At 41.9% G+C, this 14742-nt stretch overlaps 1 protein-coding gene across 4 annotated transcripts in view; it reads left to right on the forward strand.

The window, feature by feature from the left end:
* cars2 (cysteinyl-tRNA synthetase 2, mitochondrial) overlaps positions 1–14742 on the forward strand; it is a 59296-nt gene that overhangs the window by 6640 nt on the left and 37914 nt on the right. For all 4 annotated transcript variants that reach the window (XM_063048331.1, XM_063048332.1, XM_063048333.1 and 1 more), the window contains 6 exons: positions 107–224; positions 304–375; positions 3725–3830; positions 6255–6338; positions 11898–12027; positions 13790–13923. In XM_063048331.1, coding sequence (XP_062904401.1) covers positions 107–224; positions 304–375; positions 3725–3830; positions 6255–6338; positions 11898–12027; positions 13790–13923 — 644 coding nt within the window. The remainder of the gene's footprint in view (positions 1–106; positions 225–303; positions 376–3724; positions 3831–6254; positions 6339–11897; positions 12028–13789; positions 13924–14742) is intronic.

A 14742-nucleotide genomic window follows, 5' to 3' on the forward strand; every position in this document is an offset into this window, starting at 1 on the left:
GTCATTCATGGCACATCCTTGTACACAATGTGAAATTTATTTCATGTACAATTGTACACTAAATGGTTTTAACAACTGCTTCTCAGAGCTGTGCTTTTTTTTTTAGCTCATATGTTAGATTTGACATCATAAGAAGAATATTGACCAACATCTTTGGCGTTGATGTCACCATGGTGATGGTTATCACAGATATTGATGACAAAATAATACAGAGATCTAAGGAGGTAAGTAACTCAAAGAACTTGCATTTAAAATCAATCAATTATAACTCAATGCCTGACTCATATTTTTGTTTGATTGCAGTTGAATATTCCCCCGAAAGTACTTACATCCATTTATGAACAAGATTTCAAACAAGATATGGCAAGCTTAAAGGTAACATTTTATTGCAAGTATAACTCAATGTAGTTTTGGGTAGATGCTGACTCTTCATCGATATTTCTAATTTGAGTTCAAGTTGAGAGGCTAGTAAAGTTGGGAGTATTCAGTTCCAGCAGAGCAGATTATTTGGTGATTCAAAAGGTGTTCAAAATTATAAATTTCTTCAATAGAGTAAATAAAAATAAAGTAATTAAATATATTTATAGCTGTAAAGAATTGTGAAAAGACCAGAGCTTGCTTTGAGGCAGGGGTGCAGTGCTAGCCGGAGCGCGTCCGGCGCATCTTAAGAAAAAAGCTGAAATAAACAAGCTCATCAATTAGGTGCCGCCCAGGGTGATTTGAGTATCTCAGAAACTGCTGATCTGCTGGAAATTTTACACACAACAGACTGGAGTTTACAAAGAATGGTGCCAAAAACAAAAAAACATCCAGCGAGTGGATTTAACGATATGTTTTTGCTCACAGACCAGCCACTCACTGGATTTTTTTTGTTTTTGGCACCATTCTTTGTAAACTGTGCGACAGAGGCCCTTTGAGCCTGGCAACCCTAGCCTAATCACAGAACAATTTATAACAACCAGTGAACCTATCAACCAGTAAGTCTTTGGACTGTGGGAGGAAAGCCAAGCGGTCACAGGGAGAACATATAAACGCAGCTGCTGAAATTGAACCTGGGCCGCTGCTACTGTAAAGCATTATGCTAGCCACTACACTACCGAACCTCTGATAAAGGGTCTTGATCAGAAACTCTTTATTCCTCTCCATAGATGGTGCCTGACCTGCAGAGTTCGTCAAGCATTTTGTGTGTATTACCTAGAGATAATTTACTAAAATTGTTGACAAACCGGAAACTGAATCTGGGATCGAGTGTTCGTACAAAAGGTGGAACATCTTCATGTTTCTTCATGATGCACCATTTGAGGATATCTCTGGAGCTTGTGTGCTCCCTCACTGACCCCTCTCACCTCCGCCAAATGGTGTGGTGGTGTGTTTTTCTTGCTTGAGGTCGGGCACTAAACCTGTACGTGCTCTTCTTGGTGTGGCTACCAGGGCACTATGTAATTGAAGCAAGGCATTTCTTATCTTGTTCTCAGATTGTCTTGCAATGAATCCCAATATAATCCTTGCCGCCTTAATTTCTTGCTGAATCTGCGCATTAATCTTCAGTGATTTGTTTGTAGTGACACCAAGTTTCTCTGGATACCAACAGCTTTCAATCTATCTCCATTTAAAAAAAAAATGCTTTCTATATTTTCAGCTTTAATAGGTGATTTTCCACGTATTCTATCTGATATCATCCCTGGTCATTCAAATAGCCTGGGTGTGCCCGCTTGATGCATTCCCTTTGTAGTGCACATTGCCAAATTGTTTTGTATCATCAGCAAACTTTGGTATCTTATTCTTGATCCCACTATCTAACCAGTGGTTCCCAAATTGGGGTCTACAGACTCCTCAGTTAATGGTAAGAGTCAACGGCATAAAGGTTGGGAACCTCTGCTCTAAATCATTGCGAGTCACCCTCCCCAATTCAGGTTTCCCCCACCATCCGAAGGTAGAGTGTTCCTGTGAAACGGTTCGTAAGCCGGAATGTCGTAAAGCGAAGAAGCAATTACCATTTCTTTATATGGAAAAATTTTGTGAGCATTCACAGACCCAAAAATAACCTACCAAATCATACCAAATAACACATAAAACCTAAAATAACAGTAACATATTGTAAAAGCAGGAATGATATGATAAATACACAGCCTATATAAAGTAGAAATACTTTTCCACAATCATTACTGAACTGTTCTCCGTAGCGAAAGTCTCACGCAAGCGCCGTCGGCAGAAAGTCTCACGCAAGCGCCGTCGGCAGAAAATCTCACGCAAGCGCTGTTGGCAAAAACACAGCGCAAGTGCTCTCCAGTAACCTTTAAGCTATGAAGCTGCCAAATCATACCAAATAACACGTAAAAATACACAGCCGATATAAAGTAGAAATAATGTATGTACAGTGTAGTATCACTTACCAGAATTGGGAAAGCGTGGAACACACTCATGATGGTGTGTTAGACTGAGTCGGAGCTTGGGTGGTGCAGTGGCTCCCACCCTCCGGGCCGCCAACAGATACTGATCCGCGAAGCACGCAGGGGTCCAGCGGTAGCCGGGAGGCGCACAGCACGTCTTTAAGAAAAAAGCCGAAATAAACATGCTAATTAATTAGGTGCTGCCCGACACAAATGTTGGCCCAGATCAGTGCCGATTTCCGACTGCGTTGCCTTTGATCTGGGCCGACAATTACGTGTGGAGTGGCACCTAATTAATTAGCATGTTTATTTCGGCTTTTTTCTTAAAGGTGTGCAGTGTGCCTCCCAGCTACCGCTGCATTCTTTGCGAATCAGTACAGTATCTATCCGGGGCCCGGGTGTTGGAGTGGTGGGATACGGGGGTGTCATCTCATCGTCGATCAGGGCAGGCAGCTCATCTTCTCCTATGACTGCCCGCCTCGATGTCGAAGGTCGAGGTTTGTCATCTGCTGTGGCTGATGTGGAAGGCTTGCTTGACTGCTGAGCCTCGTGCATTTTTCTATCACACAGTTCTTTGTAAGGACTCAACCCATCTTGCAAATATCCCCTAAACCTATGTACCGTTTGAAAATTGATGTCGTACTTTTCTGCAATAATTGCAGCGAAAATCTCATGCAGTTGCTTCATGTTCAGTTCCTGGACGACTTCACTTTCGGTCCGTTCGCTACTGCATTCGGTTTCGATTGTTATCCTTTCCTGTTCCAATTGCATCAGCTCTTCATCTATCAGTTCTTGGTCATGGGATGCCAAAACCTCTTCAACATCATCTTTGTCAGCTTCCACAAGCCAAACTCACTTTGCCCTTGCTTCGTTCACCACGATTGAAACGCTTAATTATGTCTAGTTTTACGCTAAGTGTAACGCCCTTACGAGCTCTTTTAGGCTTTTCCAACACCATAGAACTCATCTTGCAAATGACTGCTCACAGGCATGTGATTAAGCGATACCGTTCCGAATCCGGGGAGAGCTGCTGCTCTGGGTGCGTGCTGCTTTTTTTTCATTACAGTGAAAACACCTTCTGAAAGCAAAAACGGTACTAATGTAGGTCTTTCGTAACAGTGAGGTTTCGTAAAGCGAACGTTCGAAAAGTGGGGGATACCTGTATATGTTTATGACCTCTCTCACCGAATATTTTAAGTCAGTGAACGTATTAGTCTTGCTTGTTTCCCATTGCTCATTCATTGCTATCTGTGCTCGTGAAGGTAATGCTGTGTATTTCTGGTGTGTGTCTTTTAGTTTTCTTTTACTGACCAATATTTTCATTGTTACTGCAGGTTCTTCCACCCACAGTATATATGCGAGTAACAGATAACATTCCCCAGATTGTGAAATTCATAGAGAGAATCATCTGCAATGGCCATGCCTATTCTACCTCCAAAGGTGAATGTGAGGATCAGCTGTCATTTCCAGCATCTGCAGAATCTCGTGTTTGTCATTTTCAGACATGCTTTTATTATACGAAGGATGTCTTAATTTGGAATAGACAATATTTTAATTTCATTAATGAACGTAACTCAAATGAATCTTTACATTGATACTAGACTCTTGGGAATGCCAATCTGATTTGATGTGTTTTGCTCAAATAATGCTTTGCTTATGGTATGGTGGGAAAGTAGTTTAAGGGGATGTAGATTATTATGATGTATGATTCATTTCTGATTCACAATGCTAAGCGCATTGTGATTTGAAAACAGGGTTTAGATAGATAAAAATGTTTAAGATAATAGCACTGCCCATCGTCATAGGTTTAATTTACCCTTTACAGCACACTAATAAATAATAATTTCCAGCATCTGCAGAATCTCTGCTATAATTATTGTGTTCTTGTTTTTGTGGAGGGATTTATTACAGTTGATCAAAATTAATGAAGGGTTTGATTGGAGTAAATGGGAAAAGCCAGGTGTGCTGGTACCCAGAGAGCGCAGATTTCAGATGACTGTCAAATCAAATGGACGGTGATCTTTTTCTGGAGAGTTCCTAGCTTTATCAAATTCCTATTCCAGGAGAGCTCTGTGAAAGAACTAGCACATACACTGTGTGCCTAATGGCCACAGCATGTTGTTCAAGGTGATGTTTCTTTACAACGATATGCATTTAAATATCATTTTGTCAAAGTATTACAGTGACATGCAAAAGTTTGGGCACCTCTGGTCAGAATTTCTGTTACTGTGAATAGTTAAGTTGAGTAGAAGATGAACTGATCTCCAAAAGTCATAAAGTTAAAGATTTCAACATTTTAAGCAAGATTAGTGTATTATTTTTGCTTTGTACAATTTTAGAGTGAAAGAAAGGAAAGGAGCACCATGCAAAAGTTTGGGCACCCCAAGAGATTTGAGCTCTCAGATAACTTTTACCAAGGTCTCAGACCTTAATTAGCTTGTTAGGGCTATGGCTTGTTCACAGTCAAGGAAAGGCCAGGTGGTGCAAATTTCAAAGCTTTATAAATACCCTGACGCCTCAAACCTTGTCCCAATAATCAGCAGCCATGGGCTCCTCTAAGCAGCTGCCTGGCACTCTGAAAATTAAAATAAATGATGCTCACAAAGCAGGAGAAGGCTATAAGAAGATAGCAAAGTATTTTCAGGTAGCCGTTTCCTCAGTTTGTAATGTAATTAAGAAATGGCAGTTAACAGAAACGGTGGAGGTCAAGTTGAGGTCTGGAAGACCAAGAAGACTTTCCGAGAGAACTGCTCATAGGATTGCTAGAAAGGCAAATCAAAACCCCCGTTTGACTGCAAAAGACCTTCAGGAAGATTTAGCTGACTCTGGAGTGGTGATGCATTGTTCTACCATGCAGCGACACCTGCACAATTATGACCTTCATGGAAGAGTCATCAGAAGAAAACCTTTCCTGCGCCCTCACCACAAAATTCAGCATCAGAAGTTTGCAAAGCAACAACTAAACAAGCCTGATACATTTTGGAAACAAGTCCTGTGGACTGATAAAGTTAAAATAGAACTTTTTGGCCGTAATGAGCAAAGGTATTTTTTGGAGGAAAAAGCGTGCAGAATTTCATGAAAAGAACACCTCTCTAACTGTTAAGCACGGGGTCGATCAATCATGCTTTGGGCTTGTGTTGCAGCCAGTGGCACGGGGAACATTTCACTGGTAGAGGGAAGAATGAATTCAATTAAATACCAGCAAATTCTGGAAGGAAACTTCATACCGTCTGTAAAAAAGCTGAAGATGAAAAGAGGATGGCTTCTACAACAGGACAATGATCCTAAACACACCTCAAAATCCACAATGGACTACCTCAAGAGGCGCAAGCTGAAGGTTTTGCCATGGCCCTCACAGTCCCCTGACCTAAACATCATCGAGAATCTGTGGATAGACCTCAAAAGAGCAGTGCATGCAAGATGGCCCAAGAATCTCACAGAACCAGATGCCTTTTGTAAGGAAGAATGGGCAAAAATCCCCCAAGCAAGAATTGAAAGACTCTTAGCTGGCTACAGAATGTGTTTACAAGCCGTGATACTTGCCAAAGGGGGTGTTACTGAGTACTCACCACGCAGGATACCCAAACTTTTGCTTTGGGCCCTTTTCCTTTTTTGTTATTTTGAAACTGTAAAAGATGGAAATGAAAAAAGTAATCTTGCTTAAAATATTAAAGAAATGTGTCATCTTTTGGAAATCAGGTCATCTTTTACTCGCTTACCTATTCACAGTAACAGAAATTGTGACCAGGGGTATCCAAACTTTGGCATGCCACTGTAATTAAGTGACTGCAATACAAGGACTCTCATAACCTCACCAGTTGTGTGATTTCAATTTACTAAGAAAATCACTTGATTTTTTTTCAGGAAATGTGTATTTTGACATCCAATCTATTGGTGATCGTTATGGAAAGTTTGCCAAAGTGTGCGATCAAGTCACTGGAGAATTAGGTATGTATTCATTGCATTTCTCTTCGTTAGGATACCAAAATGGACATAGGCAGCTTAAGAGACTCCTCTCTGTGGTAGAGTAATTTAAATTGGGTGAGGTATGGTGAACCGGAGGCTAGAAAGAGGGAAAGGGCTAGAGTGAGGATTTGGGAAGAGTGGTATGAGGACAGTGTTTCCAATAGAATGAAATGGGAAGGATGAGTTGGTGTTCAGAATTTGAGTGAATGAGTAAAGGTTATTCAGGTACCTGATAACTGAAATAGCTTCACTAAAATGTGAATGCAGTTGCAATGTGGAGGAACTATGGTAAGTAAAGAGAGGTCTGTATCAAGCAGATGTTGACCAAGATGATTAAATGGGGCACAGTTCTCAAAGAATATGTGGATTAACTCTGATGCAAACTGCAAGCTTTGTCCGTTGAATGGAAATGGCTTGCTTCAGTGAAAATCTATTTACAAGCATCTGAGGCAGAAAAAAAAATGGTAGATGATGGAAATCTAACAAGGAAACAGAAATGCTAGAAACTCTCAGCAGATCATGGGGGGGGGGTTGATGCTGAGCATATTTTCTGTTGTTTTTGCTTAATTTGTGGTTGATGTTGGTATTGTTGGCAAAGTCCACATTTACACACATCCTTAGTGACCTGTTGGAAGTTGATAGTGCTACCTTAAAGGTGCTACTATCTATGGTTTGGTTAAGACGTTTCAGGAATTTGACTCAAAGATAATGAAACAACAATATATTTCCAGGGAAGAGGATATTAGGAGAGGTGATCAAAATCGAGGCCAGTGAAGTAGAGGCAGAAAGAATGAGGGAGTGAATTCTGCAGGTGAACAAGTTCCATAACCTGTGAGCATGCTACCCTGGTTATTTAAGGTGGTAGAGGTGGTTGCTTTGTGAGGTGCTATTAGGGGAAGCTTGGTCAATTGCTGTAATATCTCATCTTGATGAGTACTGCAGTCATATTGAGATGAGTGACCTTTTAGTGGAGTAACAAGATTTAGAAGTCTATTTGCTTATAAACTTATGGAAGGATGGTAAAGGACAAAGAAAGGTCTGCAATAGAGTAGAGAACAGGATTGCTATTTTCCAGTTGCTTTTATCTGCAAAATACCTTTTTATGGTCTTATGGTCTAAATTCACAATATGAGGTAATAGATTCCTGCAGGTATCATAGTTGTTTCCTTCTCATTTGGAAATGATAAATGAAAATGAGTGGATTGTTGAACTGTGTTCGTTCTCCACAGTCCGTTAACTTGAATCAGTCAAGGTAGATGTGAAAATAATCTGCTATTAATTTGCTCCAAAAACTAAGACCAGGAGTTGTTGTGCTCCAATCTTTCTTTATTTAAATTTGTGGTAATTCAAAAAGAACTTTAAGCATCATAAACGTACTGTAAAACTGAGCTGGACTTCCCACTTATTTGGCTCATTGGCTGATTTGCACTTTTTTGTCTGCACAGCAAGATGTGTTGAGGCCTTTCGTTGTGTCTAAGTGATGACATTGTTAAAGTGGGTTAGAATAGTTTAGTTCACCGATTTGGACTTTAACCTTGTTATTTTTTGTTGGCTTTGTGCTTTTCTGGGTGCCCCTAGTACCACCTTACCTGCTGCTGCCTCATCTCCTCTCCTGGTGATACAGTAGTGTACCCACTTCCCCTTCTTCTGCCCGGCAGCCCTTTGGCTCTTTACCTTCACCATCCCATTCTTGCTGATGCAGGCTGAAGTATAGCTGTCTGTTTCTAAAGTCATCCTGATGTGTTGCTGACAAAGTAACTTTAAATCTCCTCCCATCTATGTCCTCTAGTTTTGTACTCCCCCACACTGGGAATAAACAATTGTGACCATTTACCTTATCGATGACCCCCTCCTCCCCTAGACTATCAATAATGATGGCTAAGGGTTGACATCATTTTTAAAGTATTATCCCTTAGCCTCCTATACTTCAGGGTAAAAACTCACAGTGTATCCAGCCCCTTCTTATAACTCAAGCCCTCAAGTCCTGGTAACATCCTTGTCAATCTTTGCTCTAGTCTTTCCTGCTTAATGACATCCTTTCTATAGCTGGGTGATCAGAACTATGCAGTACACAGTGCCCCACTCTTTAAGTGCATTCTCACCAATGATATGTGCAGTGGCATCAAGACATCCCATCTCATCTACTCAGAGCCCTCACTGATGAAGGCAAGAGTGCCAAACACCGCCTTCAGCACCCTGCCGTTTTCGGAAACTATGTACACTCTCTAGAGCCCTACCAATTACTATGTGAGTCCTGCTCTAGTTTAATTTGAACACTTACCATTCTTTGGCCCACTTCCTCAGATGAACTATATCCCATTGTAATCTTGGATAACCCTCTTCACTGTCCACTATACCACCATTTTAGTGTTAACATAGAATAGTACAGCACAGTACAGGCCCTTCGGCCCACAATGTTGTGCCGACCCTTAAACCCTGCCTCCCATATAACCCCCCACCTTAAATTCCTCCATATACCTGTCTAGTAGTCTCTTAAATTTCACTAGTGTATCTGCCTCCAGCACTGACTCAGACAGTGCATTCCACGCACCAACTACTCTCTGAGTAAAAAAAACCTTCCGCTGATATCCCCCTTGAACTTCCCACCCTTTACCTTAAAGCCATGTCCTCTGTACTGAGCAGTAATGCCCTGGGGAAGAGGTGCTGGCTGTCCACTCTATCTATTTCTCTTAATATCTTGTACACCTCTATCATGTCTCTTCTCATCCTCCTTCTCTCCAAAGAGTAAAGCCCTAGCTCCCTTAATCTCTGATCATAATGCATACTCTCTAAACCAGGCGGCATCCTGGTAAGTCTCCCCTGTACCCTTTCCAATGCTTCCGCATCCTTCCTATAGTGAGGCGACCAGAACTGGACAAAGTACTTCAAGTGTGGCCTAACCAGAGTTTTATAGCACTGCATCATTACCTCGTGACTCTTAAACTCTATCCTTCGACTTATGAAAGCTAACACCCCATAAGCTTTCTTAACTACCCTATCTACCTGTCAGGCAACTTTCAGGGATCTGTGGACGTGTACTCCCAGATCCCTCTGCTCCTCCACACTACCAAGTATCCTGCCATTTACTTTGTACTCTGCCTTGGAGTTTGTCCTTCCAAAGTGTACCACCTCACACTTCTTCGGGTTGGACTCCATCTGCCACTTTTCAGCCCACTTCTGCGTCCTATCAATATCTCTCTGCAATCTTCGACAATCCTCTACACTATCCACAACACCATCAACCTTTGTGTCATCTGCAAACTTGCCAACCCACCCTTCTACCCCCACATCCAGGTCCTTAATAAAAATCATGAAAAGTAGAGGTCCCAAAACCGATCCTTGTGGGACACCACTAGTCACAACCCTCCAATCCGAATGTACTCCTTCCAGCACTACCCTCTGCCTTCTGCAGGCAAGCCAGTTCTGAATCCACCTGGCCAAACTTCCCTGGATCCCATGCCTTCTGTCTTTCTGAATAAGCCTACCACGTGGAACCTTGTCAAATACCTTACTAAAATTTATATAGATCACATCCACTGCACCACCCTCATCTATATGCCTGGTCACCACCTCAAAGAACTCTATCAGGCTTGTTAGACACGATCTGCCCTTCACAAAGCCATGCTGACTGTCCCTGATCAGACCATGATTCTCTAAATGCCCATAGATTCTATCTCAAAGAATCTTTTCCAACAGCTTTCCCACCATAGACTTAAGGCTCACTGGTCTATAATTACCCAGACTATCCCTACTACCTTTTTTGAACAAGGGGACAACATTTGCCTCCCTCCAATCCTCCGGTACCATTGCTGTGGACAACAAGGACATTAAGTTTCTAGCCAGAGGCTCAGCAATCTCTTCTTTCACCTCGTGGAGCAGCCTGGGGAATATTCCGTCAGGCCCTGGGGACGTATCCGTCCTTATGTATTTCAACAACTCCAACACCACCTCTCCCTTAATATCAACATGCTCCAGAACATCAACCTCACTTATATTGTTAGATCTGGCTTTACTCCATGCACTATACTTGCAGTTCTCGCATGACCTTTATGCTCCTCCACCTCACTATCTGCTCTAACACTGTGGTTCCCCTCCCCCTGCAAATCTAGTTTAAACCCCTCCGGAGCAGCTCTAGCAAACCTTCCCTCAAGGATGTTAGTCCCCCTCCAGTTCAGGTGCAACCCATCCCGTCGGAACAGGTCCCACCTTCCCTGGAACAAGGCCCAATTGTCCAGAAACATGAAGCCCTCCCTCCTGCACCAACTCCTTAGCCACGTATTTAGCTGCATTATCTTCCTATTTCTAGCCTCACTAGCACGTGGCGCGGGTAGCAATCCTGAGATTGCAACCCTGGAGGTCCTGTCCTTCAACTTTGCACCTAACTCCCTAAACTCTCTTTGCAGGACCTCCTCCTCCTTCCTATACACGTCATTGGTCCCCACATGGATCACGACATCTGGCTGCTCACCCTCCTTCCTGAGAATACCGAGAACTTGATCCGAGATGTCACGGACCCTGGTACCAGTGAGACAACAGACCATCCGGGATTCTAGATCTCTCCCACAGAACCTTTTATCTGTACCCCTAACTATGGAATGCCCTATCACTACTGCTCTCTTCTTTTCCCTCCTTCCCTTCTGAGCTGAGGGTCCAGTCTCAGTGCCAGAGACGCGACCACTGCAACTTGTTATCTGCAATCATACTTACTATGCCAGCTACATTCTCATCCAAATCGTAAATATATTTGCCGAACAACAGCGGACCTAGCACCAATTCCCTGCAGCACACCACTGGTCACAGGCCTCCAACAACCCACTGTGACTCCTTCCACAAGGAACTGGTCAATTATGTATCTAATTGGCTGGTCTACTCTAAATCTCATGTAATCTAATTGGTACCAGCCCACCATGGGGTTCGTACAGATTAGATTTAAACACCATCCAGCACACCTTCCTAGTCAACCCTCTTTTTTCAGAAAGCTCAATTGGATTTGTGAGATGCTTTCCTACATGCAAATTACGGACTATCCATAATTAGCCCTTGACTTTCCAATTGTAGATGGAGCTTGTCCCTCAAAGTCCCTTCCTGTAACTTTCCCACCACTTCGGCTCGTTGGCCTGGAGCGCTCTGACTTGAATTTTCAGCTGTTTTTAAATAAAAGTACAATATTAGCCACCATTTAGTCTTTCAGTATGTCACCTGTGGCTAAAGATGAAGCAAGTACATCTGTCAGAACTTAGCGATTTCAAGGCTCAGCAAACAAAACACCACCATCAGCTTCATTTATCAAATAGATGTTTGCCCTTTTGTCTCACTGTGCAATTCTGTTGTCACCCCACATACCACCCCACATTTTCCACCCTGACGCTCTTTTTTTGTGGAAAACAGAAACAGGAAGCTGGGGGAGAACAGTGGACAGGAGAAAATTCCCCACAATGTATAAATGTGTAAATGAGTCATATGGCAAAGACTGGAAAAAGAATGTTCTGCAAATAATGAATTATTTCAATTACCTCTTTTTTTTAAATTTGGCATTTCTAGATGAAAGTGATAAAAGGCACAGCAGGGACTTTGCTTTGTGGAAGACATCAAAACCAGAGGAGCCATTTTGGCCATCCCCATGGGGAAATGGTAGACCTGGCTGGCACATTGAGTGTTCGACAGTTGCAAGGTTAGCTTGGCTTGTACACTTGGATGCTACCCCACAATAGCACAAAGCAGAAATAAAGTTGAAGTCAGGTTTATTTACACTTGCACAAGTACATGTATGCACAGGTGCAGTGAAAAAACTCGCTTGCAGTTGTATCACAGGCACATAGCATCATGCAAGCAGTATTCACGAGAAAAATATTAACATAAATGCTGTGGAACTCAGTGGATCAGGCAGCACCAATGAAAAGAAATGAACAGTTGATCTTTTGGGCTGAGAGCTTTCATGAAGCCTTATAAGATAGATAGATATACTTTATTGATCCCGAGGGAAATTAGGTATTATAATTGTGTATATAAAATATAAAAATTGTGTATAACAAATAACAAAAAATTTTGACCAAAAACTAAAGTCAGTTTCAGTATAAATTGATAAACATGGTCATAGTGTTGCTAAACTAGTGACTACAGTTTGCTGGCTGGTTCAAAAACACAGTGGCTGAAGAGATGTAGCTGTTCTTGAACCTGGTGCTGTGGAACTTAAGGCTTCTGCACGTGAACAAAGACAGTTTCCACTATAACATGTATTTTCCAGTTCGATCATATATCTGTCACTGACAGTACTGCCCTGGGACTTTGGCAACCAGAAACTGGTCACAGTTCAAAAAGGAAAGGAGTGAAATTAAATATTGTGGCTGTCAGAAATTGTTTGGGATAATTTCTGGAGCATAAACTTACACTTCCTGCTTCCAGTTGGGACTTCGCATGCTATCATTCAACAAGTTAAGTTTATGTAACACATTTAGGGCAGCACAATAATTAGTGTAGTGCTGTTTCAGCAGCAGTGATCTGGGTTCAATTCTGCCACTATCTGTAAGGAGTTTCTACATTCTCCCCATGACTGTGTGGGATTTTTCAGAGTACTCTAGTTTTCTCCCACATTCCAAAGATGTATAAGTCAGCAGGACTAATTCATTGATTGAGATGGAGCATGGAGCAGGCCCTTCTGGCCCTTCAAGCTGTGCTGCCCCAGCAATCCACTTTGATCATGGCCAAACTGTGGGACAAATTACAGTGACCAATTATCCTATGGACTGGTATGTCTTTGGACTTTGGGAGGAAATAGGAGCACCTGGAGGAAACCCATGTGGTCATGGAGAGAAGGTACAAACTCCTGACAGGCAATGGTGGGTATTGAACCTTGGTCACCTGTACTGTAAAGTGTTGTAACCACTACGCTACTGTATTGCCCTTAATAGATCCTGTCTGTAACTGAGCAGCACAGGCTAGTTGAACCATTGGGTCCTGTTACCATGATGTATCTCTAAGTAAATCAATCTGATGTACTAAATTGGACTAAAGAATTGCACAGAAGTTATAAATAAAGTTTAACACAGAACCACGTGGATTTTTATTTGCTCTAAGGAGTTTAGAGCTGTTAAAGTGGAGAGGGGAGTTCTGAAGGATCTGAAGCTGTAGCCAACAGTGGAAATCAGATCTATGAGTATAGAATTAGAGTCAAGTCATGGTTTTAAATGGTTGTAAGGCTGGAGGTAGTGGAAGGGATAGGCACATGGAGATACTAGAAAGCATTCATGATTGCTTGGCCATGAGCTTTCTTTTGTGCACACTGAGTTATTATTTCTGTCTGACTTCCTAGTAGGCAAAAGCTGTGCTCATCAATATGCTTTTTGAAGTCTGTATCACAGCATGCTGCTGATTGAGAGAATGATTTTGCATTTTCCAGTGTAGCAGATGGTGAGCTAACAATGTGGCATTTACAGCTCTGTTTTTGGAAATCAACTGGACATCCATTCTGGTGGAATAGACCTGGCCTTTCCCCATCATGAGAACGAGGTTGCTCAGTGTGAGGCTTACCACCAGTGTGAGCAATGGGGAGACTACTTCTTACACTCTGGTATGTACCTGATTGGAAATGCAAAGGCAATTGCTGCTAACTGTGAGTGTGCATTTTTGGTATCTCTTTGGGTATTAGTTCAATATAGGGTGGCTGTTTCCAGTGACACACGGGATCGGTTATTTGGAACTGTGTGCACAATCTTCTAACCTTTCATTTTAATCATGAACTACTTACATTTTTAACATGACTTCCAGTGGATGCATATAATTAGAAAAAAAAATCCTTTATCTTTCTAATGAGTTGACAACTTGAGATGTTATTGTAACCAGCAAACACATGCAGGTATCAGATACCACTGACCCCTCTGGCCTGCAAGCCTATCTGTTTGGATGGTTGCATTTTCAGTTTCTGTTCATGTTTCTTGTTGTAGAAGATCATATATGTATAATTATCATTTGTAAATGGGTCACAGGTTCATATGTTTTGAAGTATATGTGACAAATATAGCTAATCTTGAGATCGTAATCTTCAGCCCATCATATCCATGCCTACCTTTATATCCACCTACACTAATTCCAGCATCTACCAGTTTTAGGACTATATCCTTGTCTATTTAAATGTCTGTTAGGATGCCCCGTAACCATAGTGATTGTATCTGGTTCCACTGACGGCTTTGACAGTACATCTTGGATATCAAACACTCATTGTGTAAAAGAAATATACCCTTCATATCCCCTTTAAACACTTCCCTCTCACCGTAAACCTTTGTCCTCTTGTTTTTGATATTTCCATAATGGCAAAACCAATTGAAATCTAGGCTTCTCGTAATCCTATCTGCTTCTATTAGATCACTGCTCAGCTTCCTTCACTCCAGGG

The sequence above is a fragment of the Mobula hypostoma genome, chromosome 5 (assembly GCF_963921235.1).
Source record: "Mobula hypostoma chromosome 5, sMobHyp1.1, whole genome shotgun sequence".
Taxonomy (NCBI): Eukaryota; Metazoa; Chordata; class Chondrichthyes; order Myliobatiformes; family Myliobatidae; genus Mobula; species Mobula hypostoma.